The 25,126-nt window shown below is 37.2% G+C and overlaps 1 protein-coding gene across 1 annotated transcript in view; it reads left to right on the forward strand.

Annotated features, from left to right (window-relative positions):
- The first annotated feature begins 1,043 nt into the window (after positions 1–1,043).
- The window catches only part of THSD7A (thrombospondin type 1 domain containing 7A), a 428,088-nt gene continuing 404,005 nt past the window's right edge, over positions 1,044–25,126 (forward strand). The window contains exon 1 of the mRNA XM_077856743.1: positions 1,044–1,512. Coding sequence (XP_077712869.1) covers positions 1,326–1,512 — 187 coding nt within the window. The 5' untranslated portion in view covers positions 1,044–1,325. The remainder of the gene's footprint in view (positions 1,513–25,126) is intronic.

Below are 25,126 nucleotides of genomic sequence, written 5' to 3' on the forward strand. Positions count from 1 at the left end.
GCGAGAAAGGGCAAAGCATTATCTGATTTCATACACATTCCTTTATTGTGTGTGGTTTAAGAAAGTAAAAACACAAAGAACAAAAGACCCCAAAACATCAGGTTACTTAGATTATGAAAGGCATTTTTCTATAGTAAGAGTTCAGAGAAATTAATGTCCAGGATTTTTTAGGTAAAGAAAGTACTAATTGGGAGATACCCAAATAGTGGAAACCCGATTCTCCCCTTAGCTTTACTCACAGCTGTGTGGGTACTTGAGGGTAGCATATTTGGGGACAGAAGTAGGTAAGGGGTCAGCCCTTTCATTTCATGCAGATCTGAAACAAAATTTCAGGATTGGTTTTTGTGAAATTTTATCCACATAACTGGAGTAGCATTGTGAAACGCTTAATAAATACTATTTCAATTTCAAAGACCCTAAAAAGACAGTGCCCTTTGAATTGTCCCAATGGGTCAATACCGTTCATATTGCTATTGAGAACAGATCAAGTTAAAAAAAAAGAAGAAGAAGAAGAAGAAGAAACAACAACAATGACAAAAGTGTCCAAATGCATTTCAACAGCAAGTCGACAACTCTGCTCTTTTACTATGTTCTTCACATCTGATCATAAATCCTTGCTCCCCACATAAAGTAATTCAGAAGCCGCCGCTTATAGATAAATCACAAACACCGATGCTTTGTGTAAATGCACACTAAGAATAGCGTGCCCGCAGATCCGGCGTTTGGCTCCTCGGATGACGGTGAATTTCGATGCCTGTCATTTGTCACGCTGGAGCCCGTCGGGCGAGCGCTCTTTTTATTGGCGCATCCTTCCAAACCTGTTTCGTCGCACCATGTGCAAGGGAGTTCTCGGGCGGGCGCGCTGGTCTGGCTGCCCGCTCTCGCCTCGGCTCCTTCCTCTCGCCCTGCCTGGCGCGCTCGCCTCCTCCCGCCTGCAGCCCCCCTCGCTCCTTCGCGGCCCCCCTCCCCTCCCTCCCCTCCCTCCCCTCCCCCTGCAGCCGGCGGCGGGGTGCGCTGCCTCCCAGCCCGGCTCCGTCAGCGGGGCCCCCCGCGGACCGCGCCTCCCTCGCGCTAGGACCCGCCACTCCGCGCGGAATGGCAGCCGCAGCAGCATCCCCGCCAGCGGCGGTGGCGGCCGCAGCCCCGGCCACCGCGGACGCTATTGTTCCCTGGTGTTAAACGCGCTTTCCCTCCTTTGCACCCGAAACGAACAATAGCAGGGAAGAGCTTTGCTTTGCGAACTGCTTGGGAGGACGGGGCGAGGGCGGAGGGGAATTGCCTGCGGGCGGCGTTGGGGATCCGGCCCCCGAGCGGCGGCGGGCGGCATGGGGCTGCAAGCGAGGCGCTCGGCGTCCCAGAGCCCCGGCGCCCCGGGCCCGCGCCGGGGTGTCCTGCAGCTGCTGCCGCTGCTCCTGCTGCTGCTGCTGCTGCTGCTGCTGCTGCGCCCCGGAGCCTGCGGGGCTGCGGCTCCCGGCGGGGCTGAGGCACCCACCCTCTACCTCTGGAAGACTGGTAAGTGGGACGGAGTTCTCCCCTCTTTCATCCTCCCGCCTGGGGCCCCATTCCGAAACTGCCCGGCTGCAGGAGCCCCCCACCCCACCCCACCCACCGCCCCGAGCTGCTTGATAGCCCGGGTGTGCTGGGATCCTAAGGTAAAAAGTATGATTACTAGGAAGCAAATTAGGTCACGTCCGATGCTGTTAGGAAAGAAAAACCTAACAACTAAGAGGCATTAGTGAGTCACTGGAATGATATTTCTCTCGCAGCCCTGGAGTTAATGAGGACGCCCAGCACTGCACTTTCATAATGAAGTGCATTTTTTTTTTTTTTTGACCCCTGGATTTTCCTTCTACTAGGAGTTTCTTAAATATATTTCCAGGAAAGAGCAAGCAAACAGCTTAGAGCCGGTTTTTGCACCCCCCGCCCCCCGCCCCGTCTTCAGGCAATTTGCGCAATGCCATGATATGTTGTGGGTATAGAGTTGAATTTGTTAAGTGTAGCTTTGTGATATGTGGGACACGTGGAAGCCAGCCAAGTGAGGGGAGTTCTAACAGTTAAAGGCAAATGGGGCTCCAGTGAGCTCGCCCCAGAGGGTGTTAAAGACCAGTTCTTAATTAGTGAATTGTGCCATTTTTAAAGGGTACGATTGTGAGGATGTTGAGGTTTAAACTTTTCCTGCCACGGGGATTCTTCTGCTTTGTTTTCAACCAACTAACAAAAGCAGCAACTAATTGTGCCTCAGAACCTTCAGGCAAAGTGCTGACTAGAGGTCCTGGTGGGATAGTGACAGGCAGGAAAACAATACCAAGTGAGAAATTACTCCCCTTCCTCTAGTGGCTTTTTTTCCTCCTCTGCTAAAGGACACCGAGAATTCTTCAGCAGACCTGAAACTTGGCATGCTTATAGGAATGAAGTAGGAAACGTTATTCCTTCGCTTAGGGGTAGGGGCAAATGAAGAGTTTCTTGGCAATGCCTAAACATGGAGAGAAGGCTGCAGTAGAAAGGAGGGAAAAGATGTATTGGGCAGGGATTGCAAACAAGTTACAGAGTGGGTCTCTTTCCCGATTTCAACTGTCTGTAACCCCCTGCTGCAGAGACAGATCAGTCTGCTCTACAATTATACCGATATCCTGAAATTTTTAAAGAAGTTGCATCTCTCCAGCAACTTAGTGAGCAGATTGAACAGATATTTATTACAAGCCAAAGTACCTAAATTGCCTTTGAATGTTGCAAGAAATAACACACACACACACTTTTAGAAGAGTCATTTGGATGTTAGCATGAGCCAGCACTTGGAGTTTAAATATTAGTTGATTGGTAAGTACAGATGAAATCATATTAATATATTTCATTTTAAAACAAAGAGTTGAAGAGCTTCTCTAATTTAGCTAAACCCATGGTTTTACCTTTCAAAAACTCGGTCGTAACAACAAACAATGATCAAACTATAACTTACCATTAAATGGTATTATTTGGATGCTTGGTAAGAGCTTCTCAAGTAAGTAAGTGTTGGACAAAATAGCACTTGCCTGGTTGAAATTTGTGATATTAAAGTAGGAAAAGCCAGGCAGTAATCTTCAGATGGAAGAAGAGTCTAGGCGATGTTCACTGGGTAGCATCTGAGGTGCCAATATATGTCAACATAAATGTCATGGTGGGAACACAAGCCAATAAACCATTTAAAATAGTGGAAAACTCTCAGGAGCAAGGATATGGAGACCTTGGTTCCAGTGCCAGTTCCAGCCCTTGCTAGCTGTAGGAACGTTGGCAGTTCACTTAACTTCTGACCCCTTGTTTTCTCAGCTGCATATAAATGTGATGATCCCTTCTTCTGACTACTCATTGCGTTATGAAGATTGAATGAGTGAGTTATTAGAAAGTAATATGTAAATTTCAAAGTTATGTGCATGTGCAAATAAAAGCATGATGAGGAGGATGATGACATCTCTTTTATGGTGGTCCTTGATTTGATGGAAAAAAAATGAGTTAAGCTAGAAAGGACAGTAATGACCTCTTTATTTTTTTTTTCCCTGGGGGAAAGGAGGCTTTACTATTTCTATAAAGAAATTGAGAATTGTTATCAGAAGAACTAGGGGATATTTAAAGGAGAGGGACACACTGGGAATGAAAGTGTAGAGATGAAAGAATGCTAAGTGTATATCACGTGATGAAAAATAAAGTGTCAGGAAGAGAATTGAGAGAGAAAATGAGGTGAGACCATGTGGGATGTCTATTCCGGTGGAATACACTTGGTCTTGGTACAGGAGACTGTAGGGAGTCACGTTATTGGTCACATCATTGAATTACAGAGATGTAGGGAAAGGTATACTGACTGGATAAGGAACTAGGACAGGAACTTTAACACTGTGTTTGTCACTAACAAGCTGCAGAGCATTAGCAAAGTCATTTAATGACTTTGGTTCTTGGTTTCTGAGTTTGTAATATTCATTGATTAGAAAAGATGATATCTAAGGGCCTTTTCAGCCTTAACATATTTCATACATACACCATAAATGCACATATATATGTACGCATAGTTTATTAACATGTGTATATACATACTGTATGTATATGTGTGTGTGTGTGTATATATATATATCTAAGGTCTATAATACATAGGTCATATATAATGTATATAATATAAAAGTTTAAGGTATGTATTGTATGAAATTTTTACTAAGCCAGCTCCCAACAAAGAATTATGGAGAGCTCACTGTGTGAGTTACATGGCCTCAGTGAGGTAGAGGCTGACTAAGATATTATCATCCCTTCCTTTAGGAAATTCACCATTGAACAATACTGTAAATACACAACAGTTAAAACATGGTGTATCATACGCATGAACAAAACACTATGAGAGCCGGGGTGTTGTGTAGCTGATAAAGGGGGTTGTGGAGAATTTTAAAGAGCAGTTCATCTTGATTGGGATTTTGAATGGGGGGGCTGAACTTTTTACTCTGAGAGGAGTGGAAGTTCATTTCCAGCAGAGGGAAGAGAGAATATAAAGATGAAAAGCATGACAATATTTTTAGGTCTTGAAAGTACTCCAACTCAAGTCTAGGATGTTTGGTGGGAATGAATGTAATGCCAATTTGATGAATTGGGGCAAGATTGTAAGGAACCCTTCAAACTCTGGTAAAGATGTTGGAGTTAAACCTCTAAGCAAGTGAAAATTATTGTCATCTTTGTGCAGAGAATTGACCCTATTCTTTGCCCAGAATGGTGAGAGAGAAGTGAAGAGGCTGGGAGGGTAGTAAGGATGGGGATTGAGAGGCAAAGGGGAGCAAAACTAGAACGGTAGGAAGTGCGGAGTAAGGAGAGGAGAGCTGGGTGGGGGGGTCGCACTGTAGTAGTGTTAACTCAGCTTTAGCATGTAGGGAACTCTGTGCCAAGGAGGGGAGGAACTCATCCCATCAAGATCTCCATCATATCTATAGCCAATTACTTGAGACTGAGAACGTCAAAGAAGGAAGAACAGATTGCCTGGATTTAGAGAAGAAGAATATCAATTTAATCTAGTTAAACTGAACTTGAGATAGTAATCCACTCAGATGGATAAATCTAACAGGAAAACTAGTGATTGAAAGAGGCTGAAGGTGTAAATTGAGAACTCAATACATGTATGATATTTCAGAGCACGATAGTTGGAGGGATCATTAAAAGAAGAGAAATACGGAAAAGAGGAACCAGGATACTTCACAGAGAATATTGAGATTTAAAGAAGGCCACTGTTGGGGAGAGACCAGTGGAAGAGTCAGAGAAAGGTGGTCAGAATGGGTCTGGGAAAAATGGCAGTACATGCTAAATTAAAGATGTTTTATGAGGGGGATGGCGGCAAAAGGTGTAAAACATTTCTGGAAGACTAGAAAGGAGGAGTTATGAAATATTTCAGAAATGATCAAGTAAAAGGTGGAATTGGTAAGATACTTAAGTGTTTTGGGAAAGGATGTTTTAACTGGAGTAGTAAAGACAAACTTATTTGAATAATAAGATAATGGAAAAGGTATAATGATAAAATCAAATAACCAAGGGGTATTTAAATTATAACAGTGCCATTTTTTGATAGTGAAAACCCCAGAATATAAGATATTAAAAATATTTATTGAAATATAAAAGTTAAATGTTTTAGCAGTTTTGTGTGTCATTTATTTGAAAGATAGCTTGCCTTTGTGTGAATAATTGAAAAGCATATTTCATACACACAGGTAAAGTACTTTATTATTGGAAGATAAATAATTTCTGATTAGTGTTAGTTTTTCCTTAATATTCTAGGATATGGAATTTTTTCATAATAAGTATGTCTAGTAATATTTACCTGGCAATTCTAAACTAAGAGTATCAATATATTGAGTAAAATGTGGCTGACTTAACATGAGTAGGACAGAAAATAGTGAATACCTCCAACCTTTATCAATTCTGTCAGATATATTTTCCCAAAGGTCCTAATGAAGTAATTGAATTTATTTTATTTTAAAAAATTGATGTATAGTTGACATGCAATGTGACATTAGTTTCAGGTGTACAATATAGTGATTTGACACATTCATACATTAGGCTATGCTCACCAGAAGTGTAGCTACCATCTGTACCATACAACACCATTATGACACCATTATATTTCTTTAAAGATTTTATTTATTCATTTGAGAGAGAGAAAGAAAGAGAGAGTGCAAGTGTGTGTGTGAGTGCATAAGTGGAGGGAGAAGGGAGCCTGACATTGGGCTCGATTCCAGGACCCTGAAATCATGCTAGGCCAAAGGCAGATGCTTAACTGAGCCACCCAGCTACCCCACCATTATGATACCATTGACTATTTCCTATGCTGTACCTTGTATTCCTGTGATTTATTCATTCCAGAATTAGAAGCCTGTATCTCCCACTCTCCTTCACCATTTTGTCCATCCATTTACCTCCTCCCCTCTAGGAACCATCACTTTGTTCTCTGTATTTATGGATCTGTTTCTGCTTACCATTTTTATTTGTTTATTTATTTTGTTTTTTAGATTTCACATATAAGTGAAACCACATGGCATTTGTCTTTCTCTGCCTGACTTATTTCACTTAGCATATTACCCTCTAGGTCCATCTCTTTTTTGACGAATGGCAAGATCTTATCCTTTTTTGATGGCTCAGTAATATTCCATTGCATATGTATGTATACACACACACACACACATTCATAGATACTTGGGTTGCTTCCACATTTTGGCTCTTGTAAATAATGCTGCAATAAATATAGGGATGTATATATCTTTCTGATTTAGTTTTTTTCATTTTCTTTGGGTAAATACCCAGTAGTGGAATTTCTGGACCATATGGTAGTTCTATTTTTAATTTTTTAAAGAATTTCCATACTGGTTTTCACAGTGGCTATACCAATTTACATTTTTGCCAACAATGTATGAGGGTTCCTTTTTCTCCACATTCTTGCCAATACTCATTATTTCTTGTCTTTTTTATTCTAGTCATTCTGTCAGGTATAAAGTGATATCTCATTGTAGTTTGGGTTTGCATTTCCTTGATGATTAGTGATTTTGAGCATCTTTTCATGTGTTTGTCATCCTAGTGTGTCTTCTTCAGAAAAAAATGTTTATTCGGGTCCTCCTTCCCATTTTAATCAATTATTTGTGATTTTTTTTTTTGGTGTTGAGTTATGTAAGTTCTTTATATATTTTTGGATATTAATGTTTTATCAGATATATCAGTTGCAAACATCTTCTCCCCTTCAAGGTTGGCTTTTCTTTTTGCTGATGATTTCCTTCATTGTGCAAAAGATTTTAATTTTGGTATAGTCCCAAATTGAGTTAATTTTTATAACAATGAAATCAGACTGAAATCCAATAAAAAGGTGCACACTAGCTATTACTCAGAATTCAGGTAGTTAGGATATTTACAGGTGTGTGTTTTGTTCTCAAGGAAATTACTTCTCACATTAAACTTTTGAACTAAGTTCATCCAATGCAAGACAATACTTTTAACAATAATCACTGTGTCCTTTATGTAGTTGTGTATAAAATAATACCTTACTTCTTCAATATAAAATAAAAATAAGTATTATCCTTTTAACTTCTTTCATGTACTTGTCCTAATATACAATATTCTATAATGCATATAGAAGAATATTAATCCTAATCCTGTTATTAATTAAATAAGAAAGGAGAGAGGGATGCCATTCCAGGTAGTAGTAACATGACAGTGGCATTATCCTAATAAGTGTTTTGCACTTCAGTTGTGCTTAATTTGGAATGTGACACAGTTTGCTCATTAAATGGAAGATAGGGATAGAGCAGAGTGGATGGAGTGTAAGCATCAAAGTCGAGTAGTCCACAGTAACATGGATTACAATGATATATTTTATCAAAATATTATCAAATTATTTCAACTCCTTGAATCTTTTTCTTTCATTTCTAATATGGATAAATAATATTTGTTATATAGAGGTTTTCTGAGGTTTAATTAAATATTGTAGTGCATATAATGTACTAGTGGAGTGTTTGATATATGTTAGAACTTCAATGAATGGCAGTTTTTATTATTATTATTATTCTGTTATACAACACAGTGCCTACTTAATTTTATGACCTGGAACAAGTCCAGTAATGTGCACTAGCTTTCTTGAAAGCATTTTTTTTGTAAATACATTACAAATTACAAACTGATAGAGATGTATGATAACAAAATTATGAGTGCCAACAATTTATAAGGGAAGCAGCACTGGAGAATGGAAAGAACACAGACTTTGGGATCAGAAACCATTGTTTAAATATACCTCTACCTGACTGATCAAGTTACTTATACCCTGATTTTGTTTTCTCACCTTAGAATGATGACAGAAGTTCTGAAGTGAGAGACCATTTGCAAAGTTGTAACCGGTAGTAAATGGAAAGTGTCCTAAGTATAGTAGATATTCAGAAAATGTTCCCTTCCCATTCTTTATCTTTTTCTCTCCTAAAAATGACATAACAGAAATTTTACAGATTCAACACATTTATCTCTCCTCTAACCAACGGGCACCATGAAAAACAAGTTTAGGATGAAAAGTTATTTTATTACAGACTTGTCTTTTTTATGAGTTTGTTACTTAAAGATAGACAGCATGGACCAAAAACCATAAAAGGTGCCTGGGTGGCTCAGTGGTGTCACATCAGCCTTTGGCTCAGGTCATGATCCCAGGATCCTAGGATTGAGTCCTGCATAAGGCCCCTGCAGGGAGCCTGCTTCTCCCTCTGCCTATGTCTCTGCCTCTCTCTCTCTCATGTCTCTCATGAAAAAAAAAAAAAACCCATAAAACTATTTTGAGCAGCAAATTTAGGGTGAATTATATAAATATATTTTTTTGTGCTTCATTTTATGCTGTATTTCAGGGGATTTCTCAAGAATGTGAAATTTTAGGTTCTTAAAATTATCTTGTCACAAGTGCCCTCCAAATTAAATGTTTCACAGAATTATTTTTATGCAATTTAGAAATTTTATGTATTAGATGATTATTTAAATGCATTTTTAAAAACTAGTTTATACCTTGTTTTCCTACCCTTCTTTCTTATCATAATTACACAGTGTTCAACATTCATTAAGAGCGAATTGATTATTTGCCTCAAAAAATAAAATGCTCAAGTGATTTTGTGAAACTTTAATATCTTAATGGACTGTGTTAACTCAGGTCATTATGCAAATCATAGATAGTTACCCATAGATAGCAAAATAATAGGAGCCCCAATCAGGGCTGAGATTGAGTGCTGTTGAGCAGCACTATTCAGACTCTTTCTTACCTACTACTTCGATACAAAAAAAACTGGTCTGATGGCAGTGGGATGAGATGTTGACATTCTGACTAGGTTATGGAGGAAGTGTGGTGTGCTTTGGCTCCTTTTTAAAGGAAATGAAGCCTCTTAACTTTTCTTGTAAGTCAGATTGGTGACACTAGACAATGAGATGTCTCTGGGAAAAGGAGAGCAAAATCTCTATCTGGTGAATATATAGAACAGATTCTCTTGGAATTTCAAGAGAGGCTTGGAATTAATATAAAGGCTCATTAAAATGGTCCTTAATGAAAGAAACATTGAGGCAGCAGCATCTGAAAAATATATCACAGGAACATCATAGAGTGTGAGTTAGAGGTGCCAATGAGTCATAAGGTAGAGATTTTTTCCTTTTTTTTAATCAGCACTTTATATTTGACACTTTAGAATGTGTTAAAATGATGTAAAATAAATGAATTTGCATTTAATCCTCAGGTGCCCAAGCAATAAGTAAAACAATTTTTAGGAAAGTGATATAACAATTAAAAATATGTTGGGAAAGACTAGAAGAAACATGGCAGTACTAAAAACAGTGATACTAAAAAGTAATCCATCTACTGCTTCTGATATATAACTGGACCTAACCAAAAGGAGACCTACAGAATGGGAGAAGATATTTGCAAATGACGTATCAGATAAAGGGCTAGTTTCCAAGATCTATAAAGAACTTGTTAAACTCAACAGCAAAGAAACAAACAATCCAATCATGAAATGGGCAAAAGACATGAAGAGAAATCTCACAGAGGAAGACATAGACATGGCCAACAAGCACATGAGAAAATGCTCTGTGGAGCATTTGGACAGAATATATAATGACATGTAGCCACCATTATAGTATTATACAGAGTAGTTTCATAGCCCTAAACATTCTCTGTGCTTCACCTACTAAGCCCTCAACCCATCCCTCTATCCTCTCAAATCGCTGGTAACCATTCCCTTTTTACCTTATGTCTCCACACTTGTGCTTTTTTTGGAACGTCATGTGATTGGAACCATATAGTATGTAGCCTTTTTTCTCACTTAGTAATTGTGCATTTAAATTTCTTCTATGTCTTTCCATGGCTTGATAGCTCATTTCTTTTTATTACCGAATAATACTGTTGTATGGGGATCCCTGGGTGGCGCACGGTTTGGCGCCTGCCTTTGGCCCAGGGCGCGATCCTGGAGACCTGGGATCGAATCCCACGTCGGGCTCCCGGTGCATGGAGCCTGCTTCTCCCTTTGCCTGTGTCTCTGCTTCTCTCTCTCTCTGTGACTATCATAAATAAATAAAAAAAAAAAACTGTTGTATGGGCATAGCACAGTTTGTTTATCCATTTACATATTGAAGGACATCTTGGTTGCTTCCAAGATGTAAACATCTGTGTGGATATGTTTTTATCTCCGTTATATAAATACCAAGGAACGCAATTGCTGGATCATATGGTAAAGAGAATGTTTAATCTTGCGAGGAACTGCCAAACTGTCTTTCAGAGTGGCTGTACCATTTGCATTCCCACCAACCAGTGAATGGAAGTTCCTGTTCCTCCACATCTCTGCCAGTGTTGTTGTCAGTATTTTGAATTTTGGCTGTTTTTAATGCGTGTGGTTGTATGTCGTTGTTTTCCTTTTCTGTTTTCTAATGACATACGATGTTGAGCATCATCTTTTCGTCTGCTTGTCATCGGGATGTCTTGTCTCGTAAGTGATCCTGTCTTTCCACCATGTGAGTAGTAGCAGGACCACCAGGTAGAACCTTCAGGTGACAGAGGTAAAAATCTCAATCCAGCCTGTGCTACAAGTAAGTGCTTCTCTTCTTGTTGCCTTGGTGACAGGACTCATACTAAAACCAAGGATGTTATAAAGAGAAAATACACATGGAAGTTAGGTAGAAAATAAGCACACAATGGAAATGGGCCTACATTTTGTCTTTTATTCCACCTTGAGGGAACACCATGGAAGAGAGTTTGGAAGTGATAGACAGTATCTTGAAGAGGAAGAAAATGATGTGATATACTAAGGGATATATTAAATGGAGACGGCAAGCTTGTGAGATTTTCAAGTGCACTGTACCTGTGCTCGGTCTCTAGCTGACTGGTCTGGTTAATCATGCAGTTGAGTATCTGCTCTTCCTTGCTCCTACCTGGAGGCTGCAAAAAGTTGATGTGCAGTCTCCTCCTGAACTCGTGGGAAGCAGTGCCAGTCCACTGTTTGAACCCCTGGTAAGCAAACCTGGGAACCGAGTTGTCAAGATAGCCTGCTGCTTATGGCTCCCATAAGCTTTTCCACAGAGAGAGTATTGAGCACCCCCAGAATGGGGGGAATACAACAGTGGCTCAGAAGTAGATAGCATATGTGCATAAATATGCTACACTGTCCAGGTAGTTAGCTTAGGACTATATAGAGAGCCTGATGGAAAATTAATTTCCCAAGCAAATGTGTCAAGCATAGGCATTGATGATGTAGTGGGACTCATCTGATTTGTGGTATATGGTGAATGCAGGACTTTCTAATTGTGCTATACTGTCTGGATAAAAAGTAATCCGTTGGGTTGTAATAGCAGTAGCAGTACCAGCACATACAGAGTATCGTGGATGGATGTGTTTGCAAGTATGTTCTTTAATATGTCTACTAAATAATGGCATCAGAACACAAATATAGCCTATTTCAGTTGCACTGTTCGAAGATTGTTTTTTTTTCTCTCAAAATCAGAAAGCACAACTATAAATGTCAGAGGGGTCCATCAACCTATTGAGGTACTTGCCCTTGACAGAGATTAGTTGAAAAGAATTTAAGTCATACTTGAAATGAAAGAAGTACTGGTTGCTAAGTAATAAAATATATACTTACATGCATGTGTGTAATAAGTAAATTGAAATGTTCCAAAATCAACTTTTGAGCCCATATGAATCTTGACCTAATTTTGTAATTTATTAAGAATATGAACTCTAGGGATCCCTGGGTGGTGCAGCGGTTTAGCGCCTGCCTTTGGCCCAGGTGCGATCCTGGAGACCCGGGATCGAATCCCACATCGGGCTCCCGGTGCATGGAGCCTGCTTCTCCCTCTGCCTGTGTCTCTGCCTCTCTCTCTCTCTTTCTGTGTCTCTCATGAATAAATAAAATCTTTTTTTTTAATAATATGAACTCTAATCTCTGTGTCATTTGTTCCTCAGCCATACCATAGCTATGAGATTAGTTTCCACCTCTTCACGTTATTTTAAAAGTATCTTTAGACAAAACTGTAGAGCACATAGAGGGTTTCTTGCTCATGTCGGTACTTGGTAAATGCTATCTTTTATACTTGATATGATCCTGATGTGAACCACAAAAGCCTTCTCACAGAGATAGACTATGTCTCTGGAACTGAGTCTTTTTTTTCTTTATTTGGATTCTTCTTCCTTCTTGGATCTGCATGTGCATTTCAAGCTTCTCTGCATCTGGCCTTGTTCTGCTTTTACCTGCTGTCAGGGCCAGTTCATAGTTGGCAAGCCCTCAGCTTTGCTGTTTGCAGAGTTGTCCAAAGTGCAGTTCTAAAATACAGAGACATTCTGCCTCCGTGTTTTATTTTTACTTGTGATTGTGCGTATTTTGGTCACGCAGGAAATGCAGGAGGTGTGACTCTTTAAGTGGGACTGTGTGTTCCAAAATTCCTCCTTTGTGTGGAAACACCTGAGATTATTCTTGGCGGGACTTTCCTGGTCTGTGATGCCATGAGTGAAAGGGTGCAGGAAGTGTTCAGTGTGTGCTGAGGTGTCCTCTCTCAAAGTCCTCTTTTGTCTTCTAAAGTACATACCCAACCCCGTGAGTGTGTGTGTGTGTGTGTGTGTGTGTGAGATACATATGCTCTGCATATGTATATGCATATATGTAAATAACCTACTTCTATACCTCAAGATTTCAAAATCTGCTGTAAGAAACTAAAATGTTTCTCAACTTGGAGAAGTGATATTCAACTGCTACGTGCCCTTTACAACCTGTTTTACATGCAAATTCTCTAAAGTTGATATATAATTTGTAAGCTTATCACAGAATTACAATAATCCTTCAATGCATCATTCCAAGCATGCACATGCATGTGCATGCATACATACCCAGATGCATAAATATATGCAACATACATGCACATGCAAATAGCACAATCATTCACAGCTAACTTATTACACGGCCTTCATAATTTATTTGGCATTATGGAAGTTATTATACTACCTCAAATGTTATAGTGATGTTAAAGTGATGACTTTTAAAACTGTGTGCAATTATGAATACTTTTCACTAAGATATTAATAACACAAATAGTTATATTAACATTTTAGAAATTTCATTTCAAACTTTATGCTCATCAAGAACTCGCTCATATAAAATATCTTAATATACAAGTCCTTGTGTTACCTTCCACTAACTTATAGCTTTTATTTTAAGATCCTTTTATGTCTAATCATCTTCCTGTGTTGACCACTTTGGTGCCTGAACAATGTCTTGAAACTGCAGTGCCTGCACAAACTTCCAAGAAATACTTTTCTTTTAATAGCATCTTCCTGCCAGCATATCCATGAACAGCATTTATATAAAATATTAGTTGTAAATTGTTTACACTGATTATATCATTAAGGCAGTACTGGTAACAGACTCAGGTGGAATAATACGTATTAACTATTATTTTTTATATATGTGGGTTCAGTGTATAAAATGTGTTTTCAACTTACAATATTTTCAACTTGAGACTTTTTTTGGGTGTAACCCCATTATAAATGGAGGAAGATCTCTATGTGTTTTGCATATATTATGAATAATTATGTAAGCTATATATAGTGTTATGTTTATTATGTATAATGTATATATTAGAGTTAGGTGACCTTTTTCTTCATGTTTGTGTTGATCAATTCAGTTAAGTAAAACTGACAAGCACTTAGTGCCTTTTTTGACACCAAACTCAGTGCTGGGGAGCAAATGTGAATAGCACATAGACCCACCACTCCTGAAGTTTCCTCTCACGTATAAATAAGTAATTCTTCTCTAGGTAACATATTGCAAAAATATAAATATATGTGGAACAGAGAAAGGGATTATTATCTTGTAGAAAGAGACAGGGAAGGGAAGATTTCATAAAACACAAGTTTGAAAAATAAGCAGCTTGCAAAATGAACAAAGGCTAGAGTGAAATGGAATTCTAGGCAAAGTGGAGCTATTGTGAAGAAATTAACTAGAAAGTGTGTTCAGGGACAGTAAGAAGTTCTGAGGCATAAAAAACTGATCATGAGATAGGAAGAAGTGTGAGTGTGTGTATGGAGAACTGGTAGGAGAACAACATTGAGTGGGACAGAGTAAGGAGCCTGGCTTTTGTTTGACACATGGAATCTCAGAACCCAGGTCACTTTAGTTAGATAAAATAACATATTTGCAAATGTTAAGTTCTACGTGAATTTATAAATTTTAGAAGATTGTTAATTTTGTAAATGACCTCTTATAATTCTTCTTGAGAACTTTCTGTTAGAAATGCTATCTTTAGGTAATGATAATTAAACATAGTTCTTTTAAAGGTAGAGTATCCTTTCAGGTTTGTATGTAAGGGTGATTTGATATTTTTTTCTCTACAGTTTTGATTAGACTAATGTGAAAATAAATAAGCCTCATATTTATGTAGTATTTCTCTGGTGGGGTGAGTTACAGAGAACGTATATGAGTGAAGTGGACCAGACCGTGTAGAGGCTGGTTGTGTTCACTCTTCTCTGTGTGGGCTTGACTAACTGAAGAAACAACGCCACTCCTTTACCTTGTTGTATGTTTATCATTTGCCATCATTTAGAGATGGGGTTCACTTTCTAAAAAAAAAAAAATCATAAGAAACAGCACTATTGGTCACATACAATAATACCTAGTGAGTTGAAGTTGGATTTTGGGACCCTAGTTTACAACTTTTGCCTTTGACAATCATATGAGGTCTTCAGAAATCTGAAGCTTAAAGAGAAGGGTTGAAAAAATATTAAAAAGATACTTCTTTGAGTTTTAGAGAACGACTGCATGAGAAAATATGAAATGCCAAAGTCAGTTTGAAGTGTTTGAACTGTCCTTTTTCCAGTCAACATTGATGTTTCTCTCCACTTCCCTATATGCTGTGCTTTGTTAGTTCTCATTAGTTAACCGGCCCTGTGGAATGAGAGAAGCTAGCAGGAGGAAGGCATCTGCTGCCCTGGGCTGGTGCATGTAATCACAGAAATGCAGCAAAGATCACAGGGTTCAATAACTCTATAAAACAGCTTCTTCTGACAGTTTGCAGTGGTGACTACACATCTCTAATGGGAGAGTCATCAAAATGGATTTGGATTTATGGAATCAAATAATTCATAAGGAAAGCTTTGACTGCTGCTAAGATACATTTCACTCCCTGTCTCTCACTGCAAGATTTAATGTAACTTCTTCAGTTCCCTTGGCTTGTTTTATAAGAGAACTGGCTTTGAACTGCTTCAGCTGTGAAAATTCCAGAAGAAGAGAATAAATATTATAGAGTGTCAAGGCAGTCTTTCAAACTAGGTTGATCAAGCACTACAGCACCATGAACATCAGATGTCTCAAATCATGATAGAAGTTTTCAGAGATTTCAAGAACATTTTTCTCTAGGTAGTTTTCTATCCTGATAGAATCATCAAGAAGCTAAATTAATTTGATTTAATGAAAATAGTGGAAATTAGAGGAATAATTCTTATACTCTATCATTATATGTAAGATGAATCTTCTTTGTTGGACATATGCTGAATATTGGAATTACTATCATAGAGACATTTGTTTAGCAACTTTGGGTATAAGAGTTGTGTATCCATCATCACAATCAATTTTAGAATATTTTCATTATCCCCAAAATATTCTGAACTCCATAGTCTCTCACCATTGAATTGTCCATTCTTCCCCATCAGGCCCAGTCCTAGGCAGATCCTAATCTATGTACTGTCTCTATAGATTTGCCTTTTCTGGAGATGTCTTACAGATAGAATTAAACCTTCTTTGATTTTTTTGTTACTGGCTCATTTTACCTAGCATGTTTTCAAGGTCTGTGTGGTATCATATATCAGTATTTCCTTTTATTTCTGAATAATATTCCATTCTGTAGATACACCACATTTTATTAATCACTTGTTGGATATTTGGGCTATTTCCACATTTTTGGCTACAATGTGTAATGCTGCTATGAATATTCATGTACAAGTTTTTGCGTAGGCATATATTTTAATTTATCGTAAAAATATACTTAGGAATGAAATTGCTGGGTCTTATGGTAACTTTATATTTTATGATTTGAGGAACTACCAGACTGGGCCATGTATTTTTTAATTCAGCACAGCACAATACACATTGTGTTTTCCAGTCACTTTGATTATGAGTAATTGTCATTCAAAAAAACCCATTGAAGTTTCAATAAAGATATCATTGTGTAATTGGAAGGTAAGTAGTTAGAAAATGTAAGAAAATGATTTAGGGGACCCACTTTATAAGAATAAAAGCACATTTAGGAAGAAAATATGCTGAACTAGTCATGAGCATGTTTAATGGGATACCTACAAGGAGCTCCTTTTGTTTTTGGTTTTGCTGTTTTTAAAGATTTATTTATTTATTTTAGAGGGAGAGCACACACTAGGGTGAGGAAGGGCAGAGGGAAAGAGGGAAAGAGAGAAAGAAGCAGACTCCCCACTGAGCATAGAGCCTGACATGGGATTTCATTTCATGACCCTGATCATGACCTGAGCTAAAATCAAGAATAGATGCTTAACTGACTGACAACGCCCCCCTCCAAGGTGCCCTCCTTTTGGGTTTTTAATCTGATCATATAGTGAAGTCTTCAGTAAAGGGAAAACAAGTAGTAAGTATGGGGGAGCTGTGATGACTTAAAGAGAGGCTGACTTAATCATATGTATTTAACATGCACAGAGAAATCTAAGTGATACTGATGAAAAATTCAGATGTTAATGAATTTTAGAAGTTGCCCATTTGGTTTTTACAGCTTGGTCGATGTCATAACAAAACCTGTTTGTGTTCTCATGGTACTCTACATTTCTCCAAGCACTCATATCAAATGTTCTTTTACCGAATTCTCACAATTTCTTTGTGAATGTAGGATAAAAAATGATGCCCTTCTCTTTTAATGAAAGAGTAAATTCAGGTACCTAACGCTGAGGGATTTGACCTAAACCACAGACTTACAAGACTAGTAGCCAGCACAAACACCTTAGTATCCTAGATATACTAATATTTTAATTGAAGGGAGAAAAATGGGAAAGTTCAGGGAAATTAATCTTTGGTTGTGTTGAGTAAGGTTCCAATATTTAAGTTAGCATTGTATAAATAATAGGCAATAACAGAAATTTTGTTTTGATGCTTTCAGATAAGCATAGGTAGATACAATAAGTAATTACAGATTTGTATTTTGATAGATATCTGACTTTAGTATCTTGACTGAGCATTTGACAGTGTTGTTGAGATTTTAACATTGATTTTTATAGCTTTCTTCAGTCGTGTGACATAGAATAACATATTTTATCTAAACAGTTTATTGCCCTATATAACCAATTGTAAATATATTTTGATATTCCATGATGCAATGAATCTTAACATTGAAAAAGTATCAAGAGCTGCTTCAAGTCATAACTCAGTATTTATTTTCAGTATATTGATGTTTTCCTTTTTTATCCCTTAAAAAAAGTGTTATATAGATTTATACTGTGGATTTTCTTGGCAGTATAACACAGCAGTTTATACTGAACACCATATAACAAAACATCCTAAATCCTTCTTTACCTTTCCTGAAATATCCCCCCAGAGCTTCTTTCTCTTTCTCTCCTGTTCACATGTGCTTTCTCTCTCTGTCTTGCACACTTGCTTACACATCTCTTTTCTCTCTCCTCTGTGGTCTCATTTTTTTTTTTTCATTCTCAAAGTTCTCTTTACTATACCTTTCTCTTCTTTCCCACCTTCCATACCTGACCATCTGTGCTGTGTTTTGGTATAATATTGCAGTTTATCTTTAATTTCAGGGCATCATTTTCCAAGTGTATAAACTGACAAAATTTCTTGAATAGGAACATTATAGACAGCAGAAGTGCTGACTTTTGCAGTGTCCTGTACAGGGAGACTTGCATTCCAGCTGTAGTTCTCCCCAAAAGAGACAAAGTAAACACCTGCTGGCATCATTATATTTGTCTACAGGCAACTAAACTCTGATATAGTCAATGTGGACTGTTGTATAGGATACAGCTGTGAAATGAGCTAAAATTTATTACTGAAAGTAAGAGAACTAGTGTAAATTTATTCCAATGAGATTCTTTGCAAGCATTACAGTAAATAGGTTTTAGAAACCTTTCTATTCTGTCTCTTGTCCTTTAAAAATGACTTTATACTATATATCTTAGGGTATGTGATGAAAGAGATGAAATTAGCACTGTCAGTTTTCAGAGATTTACCGGGATAGGTTTCTCCTACCACCAGTGTGATAAGATTTTTTAATTTGAGCTCAGGTCTATGTTCATTTCTTCCTGAATATTGGACCTATATCAAAAGTCCCTCTTGACAAAGAGGATGACAAGTTACTCCTAAATGCATCATGAACACATTGTAGAAGCATTTTGCGCCATAAGTATGAAGTATATTACCACATAGCAGTTTTACCCTTGAGGAAAACTTGGAGTATTTTCTTCCACCTTGAAGGTTTTTCTATAATTTTATACAGTGCATGGTCTTATTTTCAGTTGCTGTGTGTGTTTGTGTGTAGTTTGCACATTTGATAATTCTCTTGATTAATGTGCACAGGAAATTTAGTGTCTTAATCAAAGTCTGCTTAATGGACAGAAGAGACATTACACACAAAGTTTTAAAATATTATAAACCGATAAAATGTACTTAATACTAACATCATACTGCACATAATTTAATCTGTGGTTAATCATGATGCATAAATGTCTTCAGAACTTTGAAGTGCACCAGAGTCTTGATTATGAACAAAAAACGTATTGCTGTAATAGAGCTAGGAGGAAGTACTGCAAGAAATTTTTATTTGGTAAAATGCTGAATTAAACCATATTTGATAGGTCTTTTAGTCTTTCTCATTTAATTTTGTACTTTCAAAGCATATTTTAAAGTATTAGTGTTTTTCTGAATGACTTTCTACATTCAGAAATTTATAGAGACCCATATATCCTACTCATATTCACACTTTGGAGAGTTGAAATTAAACCATTCAAGGGCTATGCTAATATATTCAATGATTTTGCCTTCATGTATGTGTATTTGGTATTTATCTTATTTTTTTATGTCACATTAATGGACCTAGAATGGAAAGATAAATTTGAGGTGGAGACACAGTACAATCTCATTTTTCAAGCAAAGCTATTCTCTCTTTCCCATTCTATTTTTTTTTAAAGATTATAAAGAGTGGATGAAAGCATGGAGAGTGGCAGAGGGAGAAAGAGAATCCTAAGCAGATTCCACACTGAACAGGGAGACTGATGTAGGGGTTAATCTCATAACCCATGAGGTTATGACCCAAGCCAACACCAAGAGTCAGATGCTTAACCAACTGAACCACCCACGCTCCCCTCTTCTTTCCTATTTTAAAAGACATATTAGTGACATCAGCTAATGGTGTGGTGCCTTCTGAGCCTCTTTATTAACTACACAAATAATTTACTGAACTGTACTTTAGATCTTCTTCTACTATGAGGAAATATGGACACATGTGACTGGGTCCCTCAGTTACTGACAAGCTCAAGTTTTTGAAAGAGATACACACATGTAACTATAAATCAGTGTGATTGGGGCCACTGAGCAGGCATTTTTGAAGTGCTTTAAGGGCTTCAAAAGGTGGAGGGATCAATTTATCTGGGCTGGGAGAGGTCAAGGACCAGGAAAGACCTGCCAGAGTTGTGAATACTTGAGCTAGTTTTGAAAAGGTGAGTAAAAAAATCTAAGAGATGAGAGATGATGGGATGTACATGGGTAGTTCAGAGGTGTGAATTAACAACCAAAATGGATTTTATATTCTAAGGAGCTCTCTCCTACCTCTAAGTAGGAGAGCTTCCTATTGGTCTTCTCTCCAGCTTCAGTGATTGCTCTCAGTTTTAACTCTTGTCTTATGTCAGATGAACCTTTACAGAGAGTGAACTGCTAGGACCAATCCTTAGGTGTTATACATTTCTTTTAAATAAAAAAGCATTCTGTATTAATCCTTATCATAAAGTAATGCTATGAATAATCCAAGTCACATTTAAAATGTTTTTTTTTAATAGATTCGTGTTTGGATGTAATAAAATTGCATTTTGGATGCAGTAAAAATTGCAATATTTAGTATCATTCAATTTAGTTTATAGTATGATAAATCTCCAAATGTTAAAGATGATGAAAATCAATAACTTGCTTTATACTTTTACCTTCTCTTATTATTTCTTTCCATATATTCTATATATGAAGAAAACAGACTTCTGCTTGTTAAAAAATATAGCAAATAATTATGGTCCTTTGGTTACCCAGCATAAGTAGGATGTGGGAATAGCTTTCTCTCAGATGCTTACTTGAGGCTGTTATCTTGACCAGGAGTGAATGCCAACTTGAGATATTTATGCGAGTAAGTTCCTGCTTTGATCTTTTGCCAGTTCACTCCCTCACAGGTCTTAGACCAGGCTTGAGTCATGTGATCAGTGTGGCATCTCCCCATATGGTCACAGCCGGCTACTATGTGCAATTTAGAAGGTCTGAGGGTGTAGCAGACAGATCCCACACATCCAGCTTAGAGAAAATGTAAAAGGGGGTGCCTGGGTGGCTCACTCAGTTAAGCTTTCAACTTCTAATTTTGGCTTAGATCATGATCTCAGCGTTTGTAAGATAGAGCGTTATGTTGGGCTCCATGCTGGGTATGGAACCCCCTTAAGATTCTCTCTCTCGCTCTGCCCCTCTCCCCCTTAAAAATGTGAAAGATACACCTAGGAAGCATTGCTTTTATTAAAACACTTAAGAGTAAAAAAGGCATTTAGTAGTAGTTACTTGGGTTTAGGTCATGTTAGCATCAAACCTTGAAGAAAACAAATTAGAAGAAGATATGTTTTTATGTGTGTTTGAGGGGGGTGAGAGAGAAAGAGAGAGAGCGGGAGAGACAATGAGCTTGATTTCATACCTGAGAAAGTATAAATGAGAACAAGAGCAAGAGAGGGAGATTGAGATGGGAATGGGAGTTCGGGGGGGTGGGGGGAGGAGGAAAGAGAAAGGGGGAAGGAAGGAAATTAATTGATTTTCATTTGTAAAAATAATACTGCATTGAGTATTAGTGCTGGTGAAGAATTATGGCAAGAGGTCTTAGATTAGCAATGGAAGGGAGACAAAGATGCAAGGCTCTTGGAATGGAGAAGTAGAAAACTTAAGGCACAAATAGACAGCTGAAAGGAGAGTACTTAGGGGTGGCACCTGTGTTCTCCTAGCTGCATGCTGGGCATCTCTTCTCTATCAGGTCTCCAATCAGCATCAGTAGTGAGTTGATCACCTAAGAACTGTTGGGCAAAACCCATCTGTAACAGCACTTCACATGTCACTCAATCGTGCAGCTCTGCTTTTCATATAAGAAGACCTATCATGCACTCTAATTTATTTTAAAAAAATGTACACTACTAACCATTTGTAAACTCATTGAATTAAATTTGAAGTTCTCTCTTTTATAAATCCTAACATATTTCTTTTTGACCATTCCTTTGGGAAAATGAGCTGTATAGTCCATGTTTCAAAAACTCTACATTTTACATATTGAGTGTTCTAATTCCTGGTGACTTTTAATAAAATGTAAAATTAGGTTTAACATACACTTTGAAATTAATTTAAGGGGTTATTTCTATTTAGATATTTTCAAATTATTTTCCTAAAATTAAAACAAATGTATTTGTGGAATTTACTGCATGAATTGAAGTTTGGACGTAATTAAAAATAAATGTCTTAAAGATATGGAATGCTAGTCAGCACTATAAGGAAGACAGTGAGTATTCAGGTGAGCATAGGGTGTTATTAGATTCTATTTTGCTTACAAAAATTAAATGTGTTCTAGCTATCACGAAGAAAACCAGAAACAATTAATGTTGTAGATCAGGAAGGTGTGACAGTTCGAACTGCTTTTGATTTTTGAATGAAGGTCAAAATAAAAATAGTGACTGAATAGCTGACGATTTTGCCCTTGCAACCATCTAAAATCATCTCATAAGGCAAATATAATTCATATTATCCTTTCACAAAATAAATTATCTGTTGATTACAGTCTACACAAGTGAAATTTTCAGGCCTATATATTTTGCAAGTGCACCATATTTTTAAAATAGTGACATATAAATGATGGCACATATAAGCAGATGATAACTATTTCTGAATAAAATTATTGTGGCTTTTGATATTTTAAATTGTTTAAAATTGCATATGACTTTAAATTTGTCTTAAGGTTGAAATCACTATGATTTCTTTTGCATTATAAATTACTAGTTCACTTTTTCAAACCACATACTCAGATGTGAATTGGTAAAAGTTATCAACAAATCTTTTCATCTGTGCATGATGTATGGAAATTATGTTTTCTAAAGAACCTTTACAAAGATGTTCAAAGATTTTCCTAATTAGAATATTAGTGACAGTATAGAGACCGCTAAAGTCTGTGGAGATTTTTGTTTATATATACTTTTTGTCCGAAAAACTTGCGTTAACAAGTAAGAGAATTGCAGCCACAAGTGAAATACCAAGTATATATACTTTCATTGAGTAAATGAAGATAATAATAAATGATCACTTTATGGTGCTGCTTCTGTTGGTGCTAGAAATGATAAATACAGCATAATGTTTCAGTTAGTATTTTGATGACTGTGTTGGTTCAGTTAAAGGGATAAAAAGAAAAAAAAAAAGACCATCTCCATTTTCTTCAAATCCCTTTTGGAATGAGAAGGGGTTTGAAGAAATCATGTTCCCAACTCAAGAATAGACTTAATTGGGCAGCCCGGATGGCTCAGCGGTTTAGCGCCGCCTTCAGTCCAGGGCCTGATCCTGGAGACCCAGGATCGAGTTCAAGGTCGGCTCCCTGCATGGAGCCTGCTTCTCCCTCTGCCTGTGTCTCTGCCTCTCTCTCTCTCTCTCTGTGTCTCTCATGAATGGATGGATAAAATATTAAAAAAAATAGAATAGACTTAATCATTTCCTTATACTTAATATATAAACCCAAGAATCCATAAAAAGAGAACTCTGTTAATAAAGTACAGTGCCTAAAGATCGTACTTAAAAGAAAAGAATACTCAAACATATTTTTGCTACTTAATTTGACTAATTTAAACTAAAAATGAGTGATAATTAATTTCAAATAAATTGTACTTAGTAATAGAACAGTCTTTAGTGGCAAAGAGATATGTTGTAAAAAGTCATTAAATATTCATTTAGATTTCTGAAGTAGAAAATATAAACCAAAATAATTTTAATAACATTCAGTATCTTTAATTGCCCCCTGGACAAGATAATTATTCCCCAAATTACTCTGCATACAATGTCTCTAAACTAACTTGTCATCTTCCATCATTGATATTTAAGAGGTCATATTCCACTTCATTCCTTTCTCCTTGTCTCCTGACTCCCAGTGTTATGGACCTAGTTCCTTCCTGATGTCTAATTTCCCTTCCATTAATTCTGAAGAGGCTTTTTAACATCTTTTACACTTTGAAATACATTTAAACCAATATGGAGAAAGGAATCATAGACTTTGAAACCAAGCTATTTAGAATTTCCACTTTTAGGTCTCTTGTGACTTTTCATGTGACTTTGCTTAGGTAATTAATCTTGTTAAGCTTCACTTTTCTCAACTAAAAAAAATATTGATCAAAATCTCTAATGTAAAGAGTTGTAATGATTTAAGATGCAGTCCCCAGACATAGGGTCACCAAAACGAATAGGCATTTTAGTAGACCCAAGATTGCTTTGCCTCCTCTTGATTTCTACTTTTCCACAGATTTCTCAGGAAAACATTTACTGTACTGTCTCTACATATTATCTTATTATATAATCTTTTAGCCCCATCTGATTCTCCCTTTCTAGATTTATAATAGTTATTATTTAATCTCTGAACAATTATTTAATTAATATATGTGTTCTTTACAATACTAAGGTTTCTAAAGGGAGAGAGATGGCATGTCTAGATTTTTTCATTGCTTTTTGATTACATAACACAGAGCTTGACACATTTTAAGGGGCAGATACTAGTCAAAAATATGGAGGAATGAATGCATGAATACTGCTAGGAATATTTAATAAATATAATCATAGAAAGGTTGGTTTACTTAAGGATACATAGATTGGGAAAAGCAGAACTGGAAAAAATAACTGGAACTTCAATCTTAACTCAGCCTCTTTGCCTCTATTCTTCTCTTTTATATTCCATTCACTTACTCAAGCCAGTAATCTGTCCGACTGTTAGGACATGCACAGAACCCAGAGAACCTTTTCACTGTGTCCCTACTTGGCTTCTCCCACAGTCAAGAGACGCGGATCACTAACCTCAAGGCCTCCAACACATAAATGGTGTTTGTCAAACTTTTCTCTATATCAGAAGCACATGAGAAAATGTTCACAATGCACATCCCCTTTCCCTACTCCAAGATTTTAATTCAACGATGCAATGGTAAGATCAAAGTATGTGCATTTATATGAAATCATTGAGTGATGATACTGCAGGTGCCATGTCTGTATCAGTGTTGGAGGAGCTGACGTCCAAGAAATCAAGAAATTCTGATTTGGGGAAGGAAATAGGTTTTGAAGGGCTTTTTAGGGATAGAGCAAGGAAGTGCTACAGTTGTGAAGATTACTCTAAA

The sequence above is a fragment of the Canis aureus genome, chromosome 18, assembly GCF_053574225.1.
Source record: "Canis aureus isolate CA01 chromosome 18, VMU_Caureus_v.1.0, whole genome shotgun sequence".
Lineage (NCBI taxonomy): Eukaryota > Metazoa > Chordata > Mammalia > Carnivora > Canidae > Canis > Canis aureus.